General features: G+C 49.9%; 1 protein-coding gene across 1 annotated transcript in view; it reads right to left on the bottom strand.

The window, feature by feature from the left end:
• SMO (smoothened, frizzled class receptor) overlaps nucleotides 1,342-24,047 on the bottom strand; it is a 28,067-nt gene continuing 5,361 nt past the window's right edge. The window contains exons 2-12 of the mRNA XM_003134680.5: nucleotides 11,537-11,742; nucleotides 10,615-10,824; nucleotides 10,200-10,372; nucleotides 9,389-9,608; nucleotides 9,169-9,292; nucleotides 7,336-7,428; nucleotides 6,775-6,883; nucleotides 4,258-4,443; nucleotides 3,668-3,816; nucleotides 3,083-3,217; nucleotides 1,342-2,871 (exon numbers count right to left, since the gene is read on the bottom strand). Coding sequence (XP_003134728.1) covers nucleotides 2,459-2,871; nucleotides 3,083-3,217; nucleotides 3,668-3,816; nucleotides 4,258-4,443; nucleotides 6,775-6,883; nucleotides 7,336-7,428; nucleotides 9,169-9,292; nucleotides 9,389-9,608; nucleotides 10,200-10,372; nucleotides 10,615-10,824; nucleotides 11,537-11,742 — 2,018 coding nt within the window. The 3' untranslated portion in view covers nucleotides 1,342-2,458. The remainder of the gene's footprint in view (nucleotides 2,872-3,082; nucleotides 3,218-3,667; nucleotides 3,817-4,257; nucleotides 4,444-6,774; nucleotides 6,884-7,335; nucleotides 7,429-9,168; nucleotides 9,293-9,388; nucleotides 9,609-10,199; nucleotides 10,373-10,614; nucleotides 10,825-11,536; nucleotides 11,743-24,047) is intronic.

Here is a 24,047-nt window from a genome sequence, read left to right on the forward strand (position 1 = left end):
ACAATCCAAAGGTCAGAAATGACAGTGGAAGGAGTCTGGGTGGCATAGTCAGGAAGACCCTGCGCCCAGTGGCTGTCACTAGCGACCAGGTTGTGGGCAAGTCATTTTGCAAACTAGCTCCTCCGATCCTTCTGACTGAAACAAGAGGCAGTAGAGTGCAGTGGCCGAGAGCCAGGTGACTCTGGAGCCAGAGGGCCCTGAGGCAATCCCAGTGTTGTCACTTACTCCGTGGCTTCAGGCAAACTGTCGAGCCTTTCTGTGCCTCAGCGTCTTGGGGGTGGTAAGGATGCCTCATAGGTCTGTTGTGAGATTCAACAGGTTTGTACATATAAAATGCTTAGAAGAGAGCTAGCGAGCATTTAATAAGAATTAGCTGCTATTGTATTTATTATTATACACATGTAAAGTACCTAGAATATGATCAGTCAGTTCCTTTTCCTCTTTCCCTGGAACTTGGCTCTGGGCAAATCGCTTGTGCCCCGATCAGTTGAGCTCCCCTCCTGAACACTGCTAATACCCCACGATACCCTCCGAGTTGTCTGGAGGAACTGCCCCCGTCCCTCCACAGATCTGTTCCGCAGCATCCTGAGCCTAGTTTCCAGTCTTCTACGGACATCTTTTTGGAGGAAGTGGGGCTGACAAGCTTCCCTCCGTGAAGCCGGAATTCCTTTGACTGCTCAGGGGAGGAAGCCAAGGATCAGAATGCACCTGGTCCGGAGTTCCCGTTGTGGTGCAGCGGAAATGAATCCAACTAGGAATCATGAACGTGCGGGTTCGATCCCTGGCCTCACTCAGGGGGTTACGGATCCGGCGTTGCCGTGAGCTGTGGTGTAGGTCGACGACACAGCTCGGATGCCACGGCTGCTGCTGTAGCTCTGATTAGACCCCTAGCCTGGGAACCTCCATATGCCATGGGTGCAGCCCTAAAAAGCAAAAAAAAAAAAAAAAAAAAAAGAATGCACCTGGTTTCACAGACATCTCTTGTAGAGGCAAGAGGTCCCAGAGAGGGGCCCAGGATTGCCCATCTACACTCCCCGGCAGGGGACACTTGCTTCCAGTCATCACCTCAGGAACAAGCTGTGTGTTCTTGCCCACTCATGATCAATGTGCAGTGAGGCAGCTGTGGCCAGAGCTTCTGTCCATAAATAGAGCCAACTGGCCAGGAAGGACGGCCAGCACATCAAGCTGACATCAGCTTAACATCTGTCAGTGGTGACCTCATCAGCACCAAGCTTGTGGCCTTCCAGAACAGCCCGAGGAGGATGTGGGAGAAAAATGAGATCAGGACCAAGCAGATAGTGAAGTCAAGATGGGGGCCTATGGAAAGCAGCAGACTCAGAGTTTATACAAAAACCTTTTATTTACTGTGTATGCTTCGTCTCCCTATCCCTACCCACTGATCTGGAACCCGGCCAGCTGCTAAGGCTTCTTGCTGTCTGGTGCTTGAAACTGGGGCCTTGGGAACTTGGGTGGGGGTTATGGGAGGTGGGAATCCCTTCACCCACTGGTTATGGAAGTTGAAGGAAGCTCTCCTGCTTGGCTGAAGCGTTAGCAGCTTCCCAGGGTAGCCCCTCAAGTCAGAGGAGCCACCCCCCACTGGACAGAGAAAGAGGAAGAGCGAGCACGTATCTCTTGGTGGCCCAGAGGCTCCCCGGGACTCACGGCTTCTATACCACACCCGGCGCTATAGCTTTAGCTGAACCTGTCTCCCACCTGGAGAGGGGAGGCCAGCAGTAAAGGGGCGGGGGTGGGAGACAGAAAATGCTGTAATTCTGGGTCATCATCAACAAACAGGAAACAGGAGAGGGTGGCCTGGTTGAACTGAAATGGGGAAAGGGGGTGCAGGAAAACACAGGGTGGGTTACTGGCCTGGGGTGGAGCTGGCTGGACACTGAGAGGTTACAGCCCCGTGGGCATGGGCACACCCACCCCACAAGCACCCCGGAAAGGGAGGAGGGAGCTCCATCCCCACTTGGACAAAGGGCTAATGGCACAATCAACACTTTGGGTCTGCGAGTGCCAGGGAAGGGCACCCCCGGCACAGAAAAGGGCAGCCAGCCCTTACCTGCCAGACATGGGCTTGGCTGCCTCCCTGGCCACCACTGCCAATTCCCTGTACCGCCACCACTGCTTCCACCTTTTCTGGCCCACCAGAAGCTCTACATACCCCATGACTTCTGTTGGAGATAGATGCTGCCAGCCAGGCTCCAGCTGCTGGGGCAGAAACAAGGACCCTGAGCTCCAGGGCCTGGCCAGGGGTGAGGCCTATGGGTGGCAACGGCAGGGCTCTTTCCCACAGTCCTGCTGCGAGAGCCAGACACGAGGAACTCTCCTGGGGGCGCCGCTGGGCCCTCGGGTTCTCTGGAAGAGCAGACCCTGGGGAAGCACCCTCAGGGAGGAAGATGAGCCTTGGAACGTATTTGTTCCTCCTTCTTGTCCCAGGTCCTGCTCTCCAGGCTCAGAAGTCCGAGTCTGCGTCCATGAGTTCTGCCTCCATCAGGTTGGTGCGGGAGTGAATGGGCCCCAGCCCCGGCCGGCGGCCCTGCACCCAGGCCATGGGGGCTGGGGCGCTGGGCTCTGGGCAGAAGGGGTGGGAGACCAGGGTCCAGGTTCCCTGTCGGCAGGATTCCCCAGCTCCCCAGGCCGCTGCGGCCACCAGGCACTTCTGCCGGGGCAGCTGCGGCAGTCGAGGGACAGCGCTGGAGGTGGGCGCAGGGCCCGGGGCCGGGTGGTGGGGCTCGGGAGGCGGCACCAGCGGGCACACCTCCTTCTTCCTCTTCCTCCGCTTCTTCCTCCGGCCCAGGCGCTTCTCCAGCTCCGGGGAGATCTCTGCCTCAACCAGCCAGAGGTTGGCTTTTTCTTCCGGGGGCACTGGCAGTGAGAGAGAGAGCATGAGCCTGGGACCCTCACTCTGTCTACAGCACCCCTTTTCTCCTGGGATCCCTACTCATTGAGCTCCGGAACCCAGACTTTAGGTCCTCCAGGGCCTCCCCCTCCCCCGCTGGCACCCCCTCGTGCTCCAGTGCCAGAAACCTCTAGGCTCCGTGTCCCCCATCTTCCTACGGGCGCAGGAACTCCATACCTGGAGTTGCCACGGGGGTGACAGACACATCCTGGGGCAGGATGGCTCCTCTCCGGGCCACCATCTTGGTGACATGCTGGGCCCAGGCAGAAGACACATCGGCCGAGGGCTCGTTGAGGTCAAAGGCCAAACCCGCTGTGGGGATGGAAGGAAAGGATCAGGTACCCTGATGGCTTAGTGCCTCTTGGGGCCGCTCCTCCCGCGTCCTGCACCGTTCGCCTCCCCCCGCCCACGGCTCCCACTGGACTTGGCACAGAAAAACCGCCCCGCCGATCACAGCAATCTCTCCCCGTCCCCACCCTAAAGAGAGGGGCTCCCAGAAGCCAGAAATCCAGCCTGGAATTCCTCCAGCCCAAGGAGAACAGCTGGAGAAGAAGGATGCTGACGAGGGAGATGAGTTCTTTGGAACCAAAGCACCAGCAAGCGGATCGGAGGGCGGGAACAGAGAGGGGAGAGTGGCCGGGACGAGGGGGCACGAGAGGAGAACCGACGACATGAGCGAGAGGAGGGAGCGCCAAGCCTCACAGCCCTCGAAACAGCCCAGGGAGGGAAGGGGCTCCAGAGAAGGCGAGGCCGGAAGCTCACCCACAGGCCCGTCGTGGGAGACGGTGTGCATGCTGAAGGAGAGCTCCTGGCCTGGGTTCTGCAGCAGCTCGCGCCGCTTGGAGAAGGCCTTGGCAATCATCTTGCTCTTCTTTATCCGTTTGGGCTCGTCATCACTCTGCCCGGTCAACCTGAGGACAGAAAGGGTGGAGGCGTGGGGGAGCCGCTGCTTCCCCTCAAATCTTGCAAAAGACCAGAGAATCCGCTGCATCCAGGGAAGCAGCCTGCAGAGGGCCTCGAGGCCCCAAGGACCCTGAAGGGTAGAGGGCCTCTCTGCAAAAAAAAAAAAAAAAAAAGGGCGGGGGCGGGGGCTAGATTGCCAGACTCCAGAGCCGAATTTTCCAATCACTCCACTCATTATAGACTCTGGGAGCTGGCTCAGCCCTGGGCCCATCCGCCCAAAGACAGGAGGTGCCACCAGGGGGCAGTGGTGAGCCGCAGAAAAAGGTGCTTTCCTGGGCTCAGGGCAGGCCAAGGCTGTGCTGGGACAGGTGAGTCCAGACACAGCCTAAAGGATGCCTAGGCTGACAGAGCAAGGCAGCAGGGTCAGGATGGGTTCATGCTGACCCCACCTGCACCAGGTGCGTCTCCAGATGAGCAGTGTGGCCTTGGTCCAGACCCAGGTGCTCATGGCAATGCCGGTTCCAAACATGGCAAATAGGTTGATCTTCTCCACCAGGAGGCTAGGGCGATTCTTGATCTCACAGTCAGGGATGGGCTTCTTGGTGGGCAGCCCGATGGTCACATTGGCCTGGCACCTGAGGCGAAGGGTAGTAGACAGGTGAGGCTTTCTTGGGTCTCCTGGGTGGGTGCCAGACAGAAAATCCAAAGGCTTTAGAAAGAGCGAAGCCCACTGCACAGACTTGCAATCCTGGGTGATCATTAGAGTCACCTGGGTGCCTTTAATGACTCCTGTCTGGGCCGCACCCGAGACGGGTACGTCAAATCTCTGGGGGAGGAACCCAGGCATCAGTGTGGTTTAAAGCTTCTCGCACAAAAAGCTGGAGGCTTTAAGAAAGAATCTGGGAGTTCCCATTGTGGCTCAGTGGTTAAGGAATCCGACTAGGAACCATGAGGCTTCGGGTTTGATCCCTGGCCTTGCTCAGTGGGTTAAGAATCCAGCATTGCCTTGAACTGTGGTGTAGGTCGCAGACACGGCTTGGATCCCTCATTGCTGTGGCCCTGGTGTAGGCTGGCAGCTACAGCTCTGATTCGACCCCTAACCTGGGAACCTCCATATGCCGCAGGAGCGGCCCAAGAAATGACAAAAAAAAAAAAAAAAAAAAGAAAGAATCTGGTGAGTTCCCTGCATGGCTCAGCAGTTAATAAACACAACTAGGATCCATGTGGATGAGGGTTCGATCCCTGGCCTCGCTCAGTGGGTTAAGGATCCTGCACTGCTGTGAGCTGTGGTGTAGGCCAGCAGCTGTAGTTCTGATTCACCCCCTAGCCTGGGAACTTCCATATGCCACGGATGAGGCCCTAAAAAACAAAGAAAAAAAAAAAGAAAGAATCTGAAGCAGTCAGGACTTTTTTTTTTTTTTTTTTTTTTTTTGTCTTTTTGCCTTTTCTAGGGCCGCTCCTGCAGCATATGGAGATTCCCAGACTAGGGGTCGAATTGGAGTTGTAGCCACTGGCCTACACCAGAGCCACAGTAACTCGGGATCCAAGCCGCATCTGCAACCTACACCACAGCTCACAGCAAAGCCGGATCCTTAACCCACTGAGCAAGGCCAGGGATCGAACTCGCAACCTCATGGTTCCTAGTTGGATTTATTAACCACTGTGCCACGACAGGAACTCCAAGCAGTCAGGATTTTAATGAGCATTTTAACTACTATTCCTGGTATGGGTAGATGCTGCACTTCTTTAAGCAGCTGAGATACCTTACCCTCTCAGATTCATCCTCATTCTGACAGTAAAAGAGCACAGGCAAAACTAGAAAGCATTAGTGGGTTGTTGACCTATTGCAGAGGGGTAACTACGTCTTCCTTTTTTTTTTTTTTTAAGGGCCACACTTGCAACATATGGAGGTTCCCAGTCTAGGGGTCCAATTGGAGCTATAGCTGCCGGCCTACGCCACAGCCACAGCAACTCGGGATCCAAACTGTGTCTTCGACCCACACCACAGCTCACAGCAACGATGGATCCTTGACCCACTGAGCAAGGCCAGGGATCAAACCTGCATGCTCATGGATACTAGTGGGATTCGTTAACCACTGAGCCATGACAGAAACTCCAAGGGGTAACTACTTCTGTGCAGAGATTTGCAATAAGCTCTCTAAGAGTACATGAGTAAACATGCAGCAAACTCCTGCATCTGGAGTCCATAAGCAATGAGATTCTGCTGCATAGCACCGGGAACTATATCCAATCACTTGTAATGGAACATGATGGAAGATAATGTGAAAAAAAGAATGTATATAAATGTATAACTGGGTCACTTTGCTGTACAGCAGAAATTGACAGAACACTATAAATCAACTATAATAAAAAAATTTTTTTAAAAAAGAGTACATGATGGAGTTCCCGTCATGGCACAGCAGAAATGAATCTGACTAGGAACCATGAGGTTGCGGGTTCAATCCCTGGTATCACTCAGTGGGTTAAGGATCTGGCGTTGCTGTTGCTGTGAGCTGTGGTGTAGGTCGTAGATGTGGTTCAGATCCCGCGTGGCTGTGGCTGTGGCGTAGGCTGGCAGCTGTAGCTCCAATTGGACTCCTAGCCTGGGAATCTCCATATGCCTCTGGTGCGGCCCTAAAAAAAAAAAAGAGTACATGAGAAGCAGAGAGCAACTTCTGTGGCCAACACAGGGTCGGTCAGAGAAGCCAAAACATGATGGCCTAACAGTTACAAATGCGCCAGTCAGACAGCTTTGGGGAGCAGAGGGGAGGGTGGAGTTAAGGAGGGACTGAGGGCTGTTTGCAAATTACAGAGCAACTAACAGCTTAAGCACCCAGAGCAACCTGCAGTTGGGCTGTGCCTCCTGCCACTGAGGCAGGGACCTGGCAGACCCCTGCTGGACAGCAGAGGAGGGTCGTCTCCAGCTCCCACCACTGTGGGCCCCAAGCCCCCAGGCCCCCACTCACAGCACGTAGTCCCGGAAGCTGCGCTCCCACTCAGCCTGGTTGAAGAAGTCATAGAAGTGGCAGCTGAAAGTGATGAGCACAAAGCCAAAGGCCAGGAAGCCAAAAATGCCTGTGGAGGGACGGGCGGGAGGAGATGGGGTGTCACCAATCCCAGGTGTGGAAGCGGCAGTGGAGAGGGCGGTACTCACCCCCCCAGGGCCTGAAAGACGGCTGAGTCTGGGGTGAACTCAAGCTGGGCTCAGTTCAAGAGCTGTATTCTCCAAAATAAGGCAAAATCTGGGGGCACTTGAGGCCACTCAGGGCGGGGGCAGTGGGAGGGAAGCGGGTATGAGGAAGCCTTGTTGACATGAACTTGAATTCTTCCACTTGAGAAGGATGCTACCTTCTCTTTTGAGCTGTTGTTACCACCACACACACACACACACACACACACACACACACACACACACACACACACACACACAGCCCTGTCTTGCCTTCCTCACTGCTAACTTGCCGCACAGTGTACTGCGGCCCCCAAGACCCTCCCTCGGGGGTGCGGTGCGGGGCCGGCCCTCTCACCCAGGCGCAGCATGGTCTCGTTGATCTTGCTGGCTGCCTTCTCGCTCAGCAGCCCAGGGTGGTTGCTCTTGATAGAGAACAGGGTCATGACCCCTGAACAGAAGGAGACGGCAGACATTATCGAGGGCCAGGCCCCTCTCCTGGGAGGGATGGGTGTGTGGCAGGGGAGGGTGCCATGGCCCTGGCATCCCAGGACTGGTGACTCCTGTGCTGATTTAAAGCTTAGGAACCGGAGACACTGGAACACAGCCGATGGCAGACGTGCCATGGAAAGCCTGGGGCACAGCACAGATGGACAGTTGAGACAAAAGATGCCTCAGTCCTAGTGCGACACCCTCCCCCCCCCGACCAAGTAAGGCAGCCAGGTGAAAGCTCTTATGATGGAAGAGGCATAAGAAACTCTAGAACAGCGCTGGCCAAGAGAAATACAATATGAGCCATGTGCATAACCTCAAATTTTCTAGAAGCCACCTTAAAAAGACGCAAATGAAACTAATGTATTTTATAAACAATATATCATTGGTTTTGTGTGTGCGTTTTATTTTATTTATTTATTTTTTGCTTTTTAGGGCCGCACTCACAGCATATGGAAGTTCCCAGGCTAGAGATCTAATGGGAGCTACAGCTGCTGGCCTATGCCACAGCCACGGCAACGCCAGATCCAAGCTATGTCTGCCACCTATGCCACAGCTCATGGCAACACTGGATCCTTAACCCACTGAGTGAGGCCAGGGATCGAACCATATCCTCATGAATCCTAGTTGGGTTTGTTTCTGCTGAGCCACAACCGGAACTCCTGTGTATGTTTTTTATGGCCACTGGCAGCCTATGGAGTTCCCAGGCCAGGGATCAGATCCAAGCTGAGCCATAGTTGCAACCTATGCATGCCGAAGCTGTGGTAGCGCAGGATCCTTAATCCATGGTGCTGGGGGTCAAACCTGTGTCCCAGCACTGCAGAGACACAGCTGATCCCACTGGGCCACAGCAGGAATGTCTAAACAATATATATCATTGTTTATGACACTATCATTTCAACATGCAATCTGTACAAGTTGTTAATGAGATAGTTTACTTTTGTGAGCGCTGAGTCTTTGAAGTGTGGTGTGTATTTTATACTCATGACACATCTCAGTCTGGACTAGTTTCAACACACGAGGCCAGTGGCTACCATACAGGACAGCACAGATAGAAAACATAAATCAGAGGCTTGGCCACTGCCAAAAAGAGGGAGAAGAGGTGGGCTGAACAGATGGCTGACAGTGCTGAGGAAGTTTACAAAGAAAACTCAACAAAAATGAGCTGAGATACAGAGGCTTATTGTGGAGGTGGCAGATTGAGACAGGGAAATGAGGGAACAGAATCTGTGCATGTTGTGTAAACTGTGTGTGTGTGTGTGTGTGTGTGTGTGTGTTTGCACGCGTACACTGTGGGCAGAAAGGACGAGAAGCCAAGCTCCAAAGACTGAGCGGGTATATAGATTTGGGGCGCACATGTGAGCAAAGGCCCCCCAGTTGGCCCACGTGGACAGGGTAGGTTCCTCGGAGTGTTCATCACACAAGGGCATCTGGCCAGTGCTGGGCAGGGGCTGGAACCCAGCACAAGCTCTGCTCAAGCCGTGAGCCCTGGCACAAGGCCCAGAGTCAGGAGAGTATTTTTCTGGCCCACACAAAGGTGCTGCCCCACACCAAGGGCTATGATGCTGTGTCTGCCTACCTTCCACTTTGCCCCAAAGCCCTGGGCAAGGGCAGCAGGGCCGGCAGGTCCTGGCTCCTACTTACACAGAGCAGGTGCTCAGCACATCCTGCTGCCCCACCAGTCCTGGTCCTGACTCACCTCGGATGAGGAAGTAACCGCCCACAACCAGCACCAGGCCGATTGGGGCCAGCACAAAGCCGGCACGGTATCGGTAGTTCTTATAGCCCACAAAACAGATGCCACTCACGGAGTCCCCATCCACCTGTGACAGGAAGGGGTGGGGGTGGGGGGTAGAATCTGTCACTGCTCCCGTCTCCCAAGCCCACCCCACTCAGTCCCCCCCCACCAGTCACTATACCTGGGCCACAGCAAGGATGGCCACAGTGAGGACAAAGGGGAGTGACCACGTGAGCAGGTGGAAGTAGGAGGTCTTGCCCGAGAGAGGCTGGTAGGTGGTCCCCAGGGCTTTGAAGGAGGTGTGCCAAGCATAGGTGAGGACCACAAACCAGACGACACCAGCCATCAGGGCGTAGTACACGATGACAAAGATGATGACGCAGGACAGTGTCTCGTTAGAGCTGCGCAGACATGTGAGGTGTCACTTGGGGTGGTCATTGTGCCAGCCTGACACCAGCCCTTGACTTTTTTTTTTTTTTTTTTTTTGCTATTTTAGGGCTGCACTTGCAGCTTATGAAGGTTCCCAGGCTAGGGATCAAATCGGAGCTGTAGCCATCGGCCTACACCACAGCCACAGCAACACGGGATCCGAGTCACATCTTCGACCTATACCACAGCTCACGGCAACGCTGGATCCTTAACCCACTGAGCAAGGCCAGGGATCAAACCCACATCCTTATGGATCCTAGTCGGGTTTGTTAACTGCTGAGCCATGACGGGAGCTCCCACCCCCGTCCTTGACTTCTAAGGTCTGGAGTTCCCCTAGGAGTCAGGGCTTGCAGACTGGACTCGGGCCAGGAGTGAAGAGGAGGTGGAAGATGCCCCTTTGAACGGTCACAATCCAGGAGCTAACGCTGGAGACCTTGGGTGCAACGAGGCAGCGCTGAATCCTACATTGAAATCTCCATTTCAAATCCAACCTGCCCCTTTTATGGAAAAGACATGTCAGCCTCCTCCCTTCGCTCACCCCTCGGGGTCCCCAAGGCACCTACGTGGGCTCCCCAAGCCTCATGGTGCCATCAGCGCGGCAGACGATCTCCCGGCGGGCACCGTCCATGAACTGGGCCAGCCAGCCAATGCTGCCCACGAAGAAACAGGCATTGACGTAGAAGAGAATGACAGCAGGGTAGCGATTGGAATTCCGCCAGTCAGCCACAAAGGTGGCCTGGAAGACAGAAGTGGGGCCCGTTCTGTGAGGTTAGGGTTATTCTGCTGCTCTTATCTGAACCCCAACCCATCTTATCCCCACCCTTCCCCGGAGACCCTGCCAAGGCCTCCTCGCCCCACTCCCAGAGCCCAGCCTCGCTCACTGACCATCGCCCCCCTTCCTACTTGACAGGCTGGCTGAGGGTCCTGGGCCCCGCCACTACCCCGACCCTGCCGCCCCCGGGCCTGCCCTCGGCTGACCAGGGTGAAGAGCGTGCAGAGGCCCGTGACGGCCCCGAAGGCCGCGATGTAGCTGTGCATGTCCTGGTGCTCGGCCTCGGTGAAGAGCGGGTTCTGGCACTGGATCCCGCAGCCCTCCACGTCCTCGTACCAGCTCTTGGGGTTGTCGGTCCGAACCAAGGGGGCCTCGCATTGACCTGAACTGTTGAACTTGATGTTCTGCACCTCATTCTGGCAAGGAGAAGGGGAGAGGAGCGTGCCAAGGGAGGCAGTAGGCTCGGGGCCACCTTTGGTTTAATAAGAGGCATGGGGGGCAGGGGGCGCGTGGCTGAGAGGCTGAGAACACAGGCGCTGCAGACGACCTGCCAGGATCTGAATCTCCGTCTTCCCAATGACTCTGCAGCCCCGGGCAAATTATCTGACCTCTCTGTTAGCTCAGTTTCCTGCTGTATGAGCTAGCAATACCTACCTCATGGTGTGGTCTAAGGGTTAAATAAATATAAGGTGTAAGATGCCTACAATGGCATTTGGAAGGTAGCAGATAATAATAATTAGGGTTATGGCATCATTGCTGTTATCATTCATGCTCTCTCTTTCACCACCCAGAACTAGATCACATCTCTGTCTTGGGTTCTCCAGCTGTTTTACAGCGAACCCCTTGACTCCCGAAATACACGATGAACTTCCTGTGGATGGGGCCTGTGATCCATGATGCCTGTAACCCCCCAACATCTAGCAGAGCGGGTGCTCGAAAATCTTTTATAAATAGATAAATAATCCCTGATGGACTGGTGCCGTCAGCGAGCTTCAGTTGGGGTCTGTGACCTGCTGACGCTGTGGCTGTAGACTCAGGATCTCCCTGTAGACCCTGGGCTCCCCTGCCCCAGCCCTGCCTCCTGCTGGGCCCTCTCCTGTACCTGGTCCTGCCCCACAGAGCACTCACCGGGCAGCCCTCAGGGAAGTGGTCGGGGGTGCAGCGCAGGAAGTCGGGCCAGCCCCGCTCCCTCTCCACGATGGCACAGGGGCCTCGGGTGGCCTGGCAGAGGGTGCGGCTGGGCAGCTCCACCCGGTCGTTCTCGCACTTGGGCATGTACACGGCACACAGCAGAGGCTGGATCACCGCCCAGCAGCGGGGGGCGTTCCGGAGGCCTGGGGGTAGCAACAGTGGGGACACGTTACAGCCAAGTCCCTTCCTCACGCCGGGCCACAGACACAGCTATTCCCCAGGCCTAAGGCGCCTCTCTTTGCCACGCTGCAGGCCATGACTGCTCAGAACTGCGAGGCACAGAATTTCTCAGCAGGGCATTTGGGCAGGACATTTTTTTTTTTTTTTTTTTTTTTTGGCAGTGCCTGCAGCATGCAGAGGTTTCCAGGCCAGGGATGGAACCCATGCCACAGCTGTAAACCAGAGCCACCAGATCCTTAACCAGCTGAGCCATAAGAGAACTTTCAGCAAAAGATTCTTTATGCTGCAGGACTGTCCCATGTACTGCAGGACATTTAGCATCCCTAGTCCCTGCCCATTAAATGTCAACAGAACTCCTAAGTCCTGGTGACAACCCAAAAATGCTCCCCTACCCCTCCGACTCCGGGGTGGGGATTAGAAGAGACTTGAAGAGGAGCGGCTGGGGTGCTAGTGACAATCTATTTCTTGATCTGATACTGGTCACGTGGGTGTATTTACCTTGTGAAAATATACACTTTCTGGATGTCTATTACAGTTCCATTAGGCTTTTCTAAAAACTGCCCTTTCCAAATGCCCTGCTAGAGAATGTTAGCCCCCGTGGCTGAGGACCCCAGGTGGATGGACCTTTTAGCTTTTTGGGGGGAGTCTTAAAATCTTTACAGTCCACGGGAAGGAGGGCTGGGGGCTCCACCCCCACAGGACCCACACATCAGAACCAGGAGGTGTCTCCCTCTGCCCAGACCCCAGGACCCTGTTCCTCTTACCAAGCCGAGGTGAGATAGAGAACAGGTAGGAGCTTAAGAAGAGGTAGTCGGGGGAGCCAGGTCCTCCAAAGCCAGAGGAGGAAGCAGGAAATCAGATGGAGAGAAACAGAGGAGGCTGTGTCCAGCGCAGGGGGAGGAAAGGCGTTGTCAGCAAGATGAAAACAGATGGAGGTCTCCCAGCACCCTGCCTGCCCCCACCCCCAGCCTCTACTCTGCTTCCCCCGGCTGGGCTCACTCAGCACTCTGCCCCCTTTGCCCTGCCTGAATCCCTGCTTCCGGAACACCTAGTTCCCAAACAAGAAGTTGTATTAGGAGAAGCTTCTGAGGGCGTGTGAGGCCAGCATGGGTGACCGTCCAGGCTGGGAGTGGTGCGGGCAGGTACCTGCCCTTTAGGGGAGGGAGGCAATATAGCAGAGGGATTAGGAGCAGGGACACTGCCATTAGCCTGCCTGAGTCCAGATCTTGGCTCTGCCCTTTCCTGGCTGTGTGATCTTGAGCAAATTACTTTGGGGAGTTCCTGTTGTGGCGAAGCGGAAACGCATCTGACTAGTATCCATGAGGATGCGGGTCAGATCCCTGGCCTCAGTCAGTGGGTCGGGGATCCGGTGGTATAGGTCGCAGACATAGCTCCGATCCCATGTTGCTGTGGCTGTGGTGAAGGCCTGCAGCTGTACCTCCGATTTGACCCCTAGCCTGGAAGCTTCCATGTGCCATGGGTGTGGTCCTAAAAAAAAAAATTACTTTATCTCTCTCTAGCCTCAGTTTTCTCATCTGTGAAATGAGGATAACAGATTTACCCCCGTGGAACTGTGGTGCAGAGTGAGATAACAGGTCAAGTGTGCTTAGCACAGCATATGTCATACAGTAAGGGCTCAAGAAATAGTCGTTGTTGGAGTTCCCATTATGGCTCAGTGGTAACGAACTCAACTAGTTATCCATGAGGACTCGGGTTCGATCCCTGGCCTCACTCAGTGGGTTGGGGATCCAGTGTTGCCATGAGCTGTGGTGTGGGTCGCAGACACAGCTCGGATCCTATGTTGCGGTGGCTGTGGTGTAGGCTGGCGGCTACAGGTAGATTTGAACGCCAGCCGGGGAACTTCCATATGCTGTGGGTGCGGCCCTAAAAAGACAGAGAAAGAAGGAAAGAACGAACAAACAACGAACGGGGCGGGGAAGAGGGGGGAGGAAGAAATAGTCCTTGCTGCTCTGCTTCACTGAGGCCTCTGGCCACTGCCAGCTCTCACCAGACGAAGCCCATCCCGGAGTGTAGACCAAGTTCCTGTCACTTGAAGAAGCAATGTCCTCGGGGGAGGAGTCCCAGACCTGACTCACATCAGAATCACCTGGGGGACCCTTATCACTCTGGATGGAGAACCCCAAAAGTCTGACAGGGTGTGAACAGAGAACACAGCCGTGGCTGCCAGGGGTGGGGCAGGAGAGGAGTTTGCCTACCAAGGGCCAGCACAAGGGAACATTCGGGGTGATGGGACTGCTCGCAACCTTGCATACGGTTTGCTGGATCCACAACTCCATGCGTTTGTCTGAACTCAGAACTGTGACAGCAACGAAAAGGTGGATTTTACCAGATGTAAATACATTTTAAATGGGAAGGAGCGCCCCAGAGTAAAATGTATTTTAGAAGGGCAATAGGCAGGTGGTCGATGTCGTGGAATACGGGCTGGCCTTCGCGACTTGCTCCATCACTAACACGTGGTAAAAATGATGTTCCCAGACCCTCGAGCCTGGAGAGTAGAAGAAGCCGTTTGGCTTTTGCCTGGTCTCTTGGAACACTCGTTCTTCGAACACCAGTGGCCATGTAATAAAACCAACTATCCAGAGGCTGTCCTGCTAGGGAGGCTCTGGGACCAGAAGAAGAAAGAGAAAGAGATGCTGGGTTTTTCCAGTTATCCCAGTGAAAGCCACAGATATCAGGGAACAGAAACAAGCCATCTCTGCCAAGCGCTACCCAGACTGCAGATTCATGAACAAAAGAATGGTTCTTGTTTTAAGCCACCAAATTTCAGAGTGGTTTGCAATATAACAATAATAACTAGAACACACACACGATATTGTGTTATTTTTCTGGATTTTGTGATGTTTGTGGCAATGACCAGCTTTTTAAAATGTGTAAATTGTTTTTCTTTTTTTCTCATTTTAAATATTGTTTTGTACTTTAAAAACTCCTCAAGGGAGTTCCCTTCATGGCTCAGTAGTTAACGAATCCGACTAGGAACCATGAGGTTGCGGGTTCGATCCCTGGCCTCACCCAGTGGGTTAAGGATCCGGCGTTGCTGTGAGCTGTAGCGTAGGTTGCAGATGCGACTCAGATCCCGCGTTGCTGTGGCTGTGGCTGTGGCGTAGGCTCCAATTAGACCCCTAGCCTGGGAACCTCCATATGCCACGGGTGTGGCCCTGGAAAAGACAAAAAAATAATAATAACAATAAAAAAATAAAAATAAAAATTCCTCAAGGAAAAGATAGACTATTGAAGAAATCTTGCAAACTACTGCCTTTGGGATGGATAAGCAATGAGATCCTGGTCTACAGCACTGGGAACTATATCTAGTCCCTTATGACGGAGCACGAAAATGTGAGAAAAAGGAATGCATAGGTGTATATGTGACTGGGTCACCTTGCTGTATAGTAGAAAATGGACAGAACACTGTAAACCAGCTATAATGGAAAAAAATAAAAATCATAAATAAATAAATGAATCTTAAAAGACAATTGAGGAGGCATCTAGGAAAAACTAAGTTGGCTCCTTACCCCATAGCTTACATAAAAATAAATTCCAGAAGAATCAAAAATAACTACATTATTATTTTTTTTGGCTACATCCATGGCATATGGAAGTTCCTGGGCCAGGGACCGAATCTACACCATATCAGTGACCTGAGCTGCTGCAGTGACAACATTGGATCCTTAACCCACTGCATCACGAGGGAACTCCAAACAATAACTACATTATTTTTGTTGTTGTTGTTGTTGTTGTTGTTGCTATTTCTTGGGCCGCTCCCGCGGCATATGGAGGTTCCCAGGCTAGGGGTTGAATCGGAGCTGTAGCCACCGGCCTACGCCAGAGCCACAGCAACGCGGGATCCAAGCCGTGTCTGCAACCTACATCACGGCAACGCCGGATCGCCAACCCACTGAGCAAGGGCAGGGACTGAACCCGCAACCTCATGGTTCCTAGTCGAATTCGTTAACCACTGCGCCACGACGGGAACTCCTACATTATTTTTTAAAACTAGAGTGCTAGAAGAAAAAGTAGAAAATGTTTCTTAAAAAATTAAAAAAAAAAAAAAAACCCCTTAGAATGGAGAAAGCCTTCTGAAGTATGGCACAAAACCTAGAAGTTATGAAGTAGAAGATTTACAGAAAAGACTTCAGAAAAAATAGACAAATTTAGTAGGGTAAAAAACAAACAGGATTGTAAGAAAAACACTACCCTGAGAAAATTTATTTCCAATACATATCACAGGTAAAGAATTAATTTCTTTATACACATAAAGTTCTCCCAAATCAATAAGAAATCCATAGTCCTATAGAAAATTAGGCAATGACAAACAACAGAGTACACACAGAAAATACAAATGACCTTTAAAAACATAAAGGGCGGGGGGCAAAAAAAAAAAAAAAACATAAAGAGGAGTTCTCTTGAGGTATGGTAGGTTAAGGATACAGCATTGTCACTGCAGCGGTTTGGGTTGCTGCTGTGGCATAGGTTCAATCCCTGGTCCGGGAACTTCCACAAGCCACAGGTACAGCCAAAAAAAGTAAAACCATGAAGAGATACTCAGTCCCACTCTTAATAAATGCGAAATAAGGATTTATTTGATTTATTTGAGCTGTGGTGTGGGTAGCGGACACGGCTCAGGTCTGGCATTGCTGTGGCTCTGGTATAGGCAGCTCCGATTCAACCTTTAGCCTGGGAACCTCTGCATGCGTGGGTGTGGCTCTAAAAAAACAAAAGACAAAAAAAAAAAAAAAAAAGTGAAATAAAACTACAATGACAGGAGTTCCCATCATGGCTCAGAGAAACGAATCTGACTAGCATCCATGAGGACACAGGTTCAATCCCTGGCCTGGCTCAGTGGGTTAAGGATTCAGAATTGCCATGAGCTATGGTGTAGGTCACAGACTCGATTTGGATCCCACAATGCTGTGGCTGTGGTGTACGCCAGCAGCTATAGTGCTGATTCAACCCCTAACTTGGGAACCTCCATATGCTGCTGCAGGTGCACCCTAAAAAACAAAGACCGAAAAAAAAACACAAAACTATAACGACATATAATGTTTTAACCTTTAGAGGGATAAAGACCAAAACATTTGAGAATACTATACCGGCAAGTGTGGGGGAAACTTGTATTTTTGAATGTTTTCAGTAGAAATAAAAATCAGTAAACACTCCTGGAGATCATTTGACTTTAGCTGTCAAATATTATACTAGCAATTCCACCTAATCATTCACAAAGATTGTATGTAAGATTATTCATTGCAGCATTGTTGCAATAGAAAGCATAGAAACATCCTTAATGTATACCCCATCAATAAGAGACCTACTTAATAAACTACCACACATTGGGAGTTTCCGCTGTGGCTTGGAAGGTTATGAACCCAAGGAGCATCCATAAGGATGTAGGTTTGATCACTGGCCTTGCTCAGTGGATTAAAGATCCGGCATTGCCCTAAGCTGTGGTGTAGGTCTCAGATGCAGCTAGGATCTGGCGTTGCTGTGGCTGGGGCATAGGTTGGCAGCTGTAGCTCTGATTAGACCTCTAGCCTGGAGACCTCCGTGTGCCTCAGGTGTGGCCCTAAAAAGACAAAGGACAAAAAAAAATTCACGACATTTTAAACTTAAAAAGGAATTTCACAACACATAAATCAACTATACGTCAATAAAACTTTTTATTTTATTTATTTTTATTTTTATTTTTTTTGTCTTTTCAGGGCTGCACCTGCCAGTATATGGAGGTTCCCAAGTTAAGGGTCGAGTTGGAACTGCAGCTGCCGGCCCACACCACAGCAATGCCAGATCTGAGCAGTATCTTTGATCTACACCACAGCTCACAGCAGTGCCAGATCCTTAACCCACCGAGAGAGGCCAGGGATGGAACCTGCGTCCTCGTGGATACTAGTCAGATTTGTTTCCACTGAGCCAAGACAGGAACTCCCAATAAAACTTTTTAAAAGGTGGGGGCGGGGGAGAAGGACTTGGGGAGAGGTTCCCACTGTGGTGCAGTAAGTTAAGTATCTAGCGTTGTCATTGCAGCGGCTGCTGTGGTACGGTTTGATCCCTGAGCCTGAACTTCCACATAATGTGGACACCACCAAGAAAAATTTCAACATCCATCCATGATAAAAATAATAACTGGGGAGTTCTCATTGTGGCTCAGTGTCGCAGGTTCCATCCCTGGCCTTGCTCAGTGGGTTAAGGTTCTGATGTTGCCATAAGCTGCATCGTAAAGTCGCAAATGGGGCTCAGATCCAATGTTGCCATGGCTGTGGCGAAGCCGGCAGCTGCAGCTCCAATTCAACCCCTAGCCCGGGAAATTCCATATGTTAAAATTCTTTTTAGGTGTGACCCTAAAAAGAAATAATAATAACTTGGGTTTGGGGGGATTTTTGTGTGTCTTTTTAGGGCCAGACCCTCTGCATATGGAGGTTCCCAGGCTAGGGGTAGAATTGGAACTGCAGTTGCTGGCCTACACCACAGCCACAGCAGCACCAGATCTGAGCCAAATCTGCAACCTACACTACAGCTCCTGGCAAGGCCGGATCCTTAACCCACTGAGCGAGCCCAGGATGGAACCCAGTCCTCATGGATACTAGTTGGTTTCGTTACTGCTGAGCCACAACGGGACCTCCAAGAATAATAACAATTGGAAAAATAATAATTATTGGAAAATTAGGAATAGAAGAAAACTTCCTTAATCTGATAAAACATAACTACAAGAAATCTACACTAAACATCATATTAAATGGCGAAAGCAAGAAAAGCTTTCTCTATTTTTTTCATTTGTTAAAATTTTATTGAAGTATATTTGATGTAGAATGCTGTGATAGGAGTTCCCACCATGGCTAAGTGGTTAGCGAACCTGACTAGCATCCATGAGGACGTGGGTTTGATCCCTGGCCTCGCTCAGTGGGTTAAGGATCCAGCATTGCCGTGAGCTGTGGTGTAGGTCGCAGATGTGGCTCGGATCTGGTGTTGCTGTGGCTCTGGCACAGGCCAGCGGCTACAGCTCTGATTGAACCCTTAGCCTGGGAACCTCCATATGCCATGGGTGTGGCCCTAAACGACAAAAAAAATTTTTTTTAATTAAAAAAAAAGGATGTCGTGATAATTTCTGTTGTACAACAAAGTGGTCCAGTTATACACACACACACACACACACACACACACACACACACACACACCCCTACCCTTTTTCAGATTCTCTTCCCATACAGATTATCACATAATATGAGGGAGAGTTCCCTGTGCTATGCAACAAGTGAAAAGCTTTCTCTTTAGGATGCGAAAAAAAGTCAAGGATGAAGGATGCTGCCACTATTATCACTTCCATTTAACAATGTACTGGAGGCCTTAAGCAGGGCAGTAAGGCAATAAAGATGAAGATACATGGCTTGAAAAGGGAGAAACGAAAATCCTTATTACCAAATGAGATGACTAGGTCTGCAGTATAAATTTAGCTAGTTTACTGGACTCAGAACCAATCATATTTCTATACACCATCGACAAACAGAAAATGAAATGCAAAGGCGCCATTTTATAACAGCATAAAATACATCAAGTATCGGAATAAATCTACCAAATAATATTTAAGAACTGTTAGCAGAAAACTGTAATATTGAGTAAATTGAAGATCTAAATAGACAGAAATAAATAATAAAATCATTAGAAGACTCAATATTGTAAAGATGTCTTTTTTCAAATCAATCTGTATACTCAATGTAATTCCAATTGAAACCACCAATAAATATTTTCATATTAAAAGACAGGGGAGTTCCCGTCGTGGCGCAGTGGTTAACGAATCCGACTAGGAACCATGAGGTTGAGGGTTCGGTCCCTGCCCTTGCTCAGTGGGTTAACGATCTGGCGTTGCCGTGAGCTGTGGTGTAGGTTGCAGATGCGGCTCGGATCCTGTGTTGCTGTGGCTCTGGCGTAGGCCGGTGGCTACAGCTCCGATTCAACCCCTAGCCTGGGAACCTCCATATGCCGCGGGAGCGGCCCAAGAAATAGCAACAACAACAACAACAACAACAAAGACAAAAAGACAAAAAAAAAAAAAAAAAAAAGACAAAGGGTCAAGAATAGCCCAGAATGTCTATTAGATATTGCCATAATATAAGGTAGAGGTTAGCCTAAAGTTCACAAAGGATTCTTGGAGAGAATTTAGGGGTCTATGAACTCAGATGGGAAAAAAATATCTGACTGAAATTTAGTCTTTCTTCAATTATGAATGTAACAAACCACAGTAATGTTAGCATTGCCTGCGGCTTTGACGGCAATCAGATATTTTTGTTAGATATCCCAAAATATTATTACAGCCTCGATATTATTGCGGCTATTAAAACCAGACTATATCTTATTTAGTGTACTGATAAAGAAGCACATATATATTAGATCAAAACTTGATTTTTTAATATTTGATAGCCACATTTCAATATAATTCATTTCCTTTGTAATCTTATATGCTTCCTTTCAATCTTATGTGTTTTACTTAATCAATTAAAAAATATTAAACTGGGAAGTTCCTGGGTGGCTCAGCTGGTGAAGGATCTAGCACGGTCACTGCAGCAGCTCAGTTCATTGCTGTAGCTCAGGTTTGGTCTCTGGCCCAGGAACTTCCATATGCCATAGGTGTGGCCCCCCCACCCCCCAAAAAAAAACTGTTATACAGAGAAGGGGCCCATAGGTTTTACCAGACTGCCAAAAAGGTTCATAACTCAAAGAAGGTAAAGAATCACACTACAAAGATATGATAATTAAGACGGTATAATCTTGGCAAGACATAGACAAATAGACCTATACTACAGAATAAAGATCCCAGCAACAAAAATATATTTGCACACTTGACTTACGGTGGAGCAGTGGAGAAACGATATTCTTTTTAACAAATGATATTGAGACAATATATATGAAACTGGAGTTTTAAAAAATAAAGTCCAGGTGAATTATATACCTAATGTGAAAGAAGAGTCTACATTTGGGGGAATATAACACAAGAGAATAAATTCATAAATTTGTGTAAGGGAGTTCCCGTCGTGGCGCAATGGTTAACGAATCTGACTAGGAACCATGAGGTTGCGGGTTCAGTCCCTGACCTTGCTCAGTGGGTTAACGATCAGGCGTTGCCATGAGCTGTGGTGTAGGTTGCAGACGCGGCTTGGATCTGGCGTTGCTGTGGCTCTGGCATAGGCCAGTGGCTACAGCTCCGATTCGACCCCTAGCCTGGGAACCTCCATATGCCACGGGAGCGGCCCAAAGAAATAGCAAAAAGACAAAAAAAAAAAAAAAATTATGTATGAAAGGACTTTTCAAAATAAGACACAATAAGCACTAAACATAAAAAGATTGATAAATTACTACCATAAAGTTCAGAACTTCTCTTCAACAGAAGATGCTAAGAGAAATGAAAAGGCAAGCAAGAGAATAGAAAACATTTTAATATGTATCAACCAATAAGGGACTCATATCTAGCAGATATAAAGAACTACAAATCTTACAAAAATGACAGTAGCCCTATAGAAAAATGGACCAAAGATCTGACCAGACGCTTCCCAAAAGAAGAAATCCCAAAGGACAGTAAACACTTGAAATGGGGCTTAACCTCACTAGTAATCAGGGGAATGCAAATTAAAACCACAAATACACATTGCAATATATTTACTAGACCGCTAAAAATGTAAAAGGCTGACAATACCAAGTGTTGGGAATCACATGGAGCAATGGTAACTCTTCTACAGGAACAGTGAGGGGTAGAAGCTGGTACAACTACTTTGAAATACTGTCTGGCATTATTTAGCAAAGCTGGGTATGTATACCCTATCCCCTAGCAATTCCATTCCTCTCAGTAGGTACCTAGAGAAACCGGTCCTGGGTGCACCAGGATGTACAGAAAAGAATGCTCACAGCAATGTTATTCACAGTAGCAAAAAACTGGAGACAACTGAAATGTTTAACAACAAAATGGATAAATAAATTGTGATATATTCTACAGTGGAATACTATTCAGCAATGAAAAAGAACTGCAACGACATGAATGAATCTTACAAAATATGTAGAGCCAAAGAAACCAGCCATAACAGAATAGACACAGCATGACTCCATTTGTATCAAGTTCAAAAACATGCAAAACTGAAATATACTGTTTAGGGATTCTAAAACTAGACAGAAAACCATAGAGGAAAGAGGAAGTGATTATAAAAACATCAGGGTAATAGTTAATTCTAGAAGAGGAAGAAGGGGGATGTGATTGGAAAAGAAAAAAATGGAGCTCCTGGGGGGTGGGAGGCACCATCAGCTTGTTCTTAACTCAGGGGTCACTTTATAGTTGTTTATTTAGCACCTCTGGGTCTTGCGCACTTTATTTATACATGCTACCTTTCACAATTAAAAAGTTTAAAAAGTAAAAAATTTGAAGCAAAAATGAAAACTTAGGCCCATGGGTGTTTTTCTGTATTTTTATACTTTCCAAAATATATTTTTTAAACTGATTCTAATCATCAGCCAGGTCTGGGAACAGCTCTAAGGAAATGCTTCCAGATCTGCCCTTGCAAATAACCCATGTTCACCAACAAGAGACCCCCCTCTTAATCTCTCAACTGCATGTCTGAGCTCAAGGCACATGAGAAATTCCTTCCCGCTTCTCCTGCTCTTTCCCATGGGCTATCCCTGGCTGGAGGACCAGCCACACAGCCCTGTGTGCACACAGAGCACAGCAGTGGTCAAAGAAGCTACGTGCTGGCTCTCAGGGACATATTTCCCTCGCCAGCCACAGGTCTCTCTGCTTTCTTACCTCATTTACCAAACCAACCAGATCTGGCCAAAGGTGGACCATGGCCCAGATAGTATGTTTGTCTGGTAAGCTTGGAATGCCTGAGAGGAGACATTTCCAGCTATCCTGAAGAAAGATGCTGAATGCCTGAAGAAGCCCAAGTCCAGAGAGTTCCAAGTCAGGAGTTCCCACTGTGGCTCGGTGGTTAATGAACCCAACTAGTATCCAAGAGGACACGGGTTCGATCCCTGACCTTGCTCAGTGGGTTAAGGATCCGGTGTTGCCATGAGCTGTGGTGTAGATTGCAGATGTGGCTTGGATCTGGCATTGCTGTGGCTGTGGTGTAGGCCGGCGGCTACAGCTCCAATTCAACCCCTTGCCTGGGAACCTCCATATGCTGTGGGTGAGGCCCTGAAAAGACAAAAAAAGACAAAAAAAAGATAGAGGAGGGACCGACCTGAGTTCTACATCAACCTAGAAACTGAGCTATCGACTTCCTCACTTGATGGCCATGCTTCCAAAGGCTCAGCTATCTAAGCTGAGGAAGCACATACTGGCCACCTTTCTTTTCTTTCTTTTTTTTTTTTTTTGTCTTTTGTCTTTTCTAGGGCTGCACCCACGGCATATGGAGGTTCCCAGGCTAGGGGTCTAATCGGAGCTACAGCTGCCAGCCTACACCACAGCTCACAGCAACGCCGGATCCTTAATCCACTGAGCAAGCCCAGGGATCGAAGCCTCAACCTCATGGTTCCTAGTCGGATTCGTTAACTACTGAGCCACGAAGGGAACTCCCACCTTTCTTTTCTTTTTCTTTTTTTTTAAGGCTGCACCACTCGTGGCATATGGAAGTTCCCATGCTAGGGGTCGAATTGGAGCTGTAGCTGCTGGCCTATGCCACAGCCACAGCTCACGGCAACGCCAGGGATCAAACCCATGTCCTCATGGATACTAGTCGGGTTCATTAACCACTGAGCCACAACAGGAACTCCTGGCCACCTTTCTTCAGCAACTCCTATTCCAGATCTGCCGGGAACCTCCACATAGATGTGCAATGAGCGCCTCTAATTCACATGGCCAGAACAAACCCATACTTGTCTCTCTTTTTTTGGCTGCACCTGCAGCATGCAGAAGTTCCCAGGCCAGGTATCGAACCCATACCACAGCAGTGACTAGAGCCACAACAGTGACAACACCAGATCCTTAACCACCAGGTCACCAGGGAACTCCTCACCCATACTTTCTTCCTAAACCTCTTCCTCTTGCAATCTCCAGCTTAGTGAAAGGGAATGGTATCTTCCATCCAAGCCTGAAACCTGGATCCTCCTCCTCCTCGCTCATCAGCAAGTCCCACTGGTTCTACTTCTGAAACCTGAGAATCTGTCCACTTCCTCCAGATTGTTACCCGGGTCCTGACCACCATCACCTCTCACTTGGACCACTTACTGCAGTCATCCTTTAAACAAACAAGCCTCGGGAGTTCCCGTCGTGGCGCAGTGGTTA

The sequence above is a fragment of the Sus scrofa genome, chromosome 18 (genome assembly GCF_000003025.6).
Source record: "Sus scrofa isolate TJ Tabasco breed Duroc chromosome 18, Sscrofa11.1, whole genome shotgun sequence".
Lineage (NCBI taxonomy): Eukaryota > Metazoa > Chordata > Mammalia > Artiodactyla > Suidae > Sus > Sus scrofa.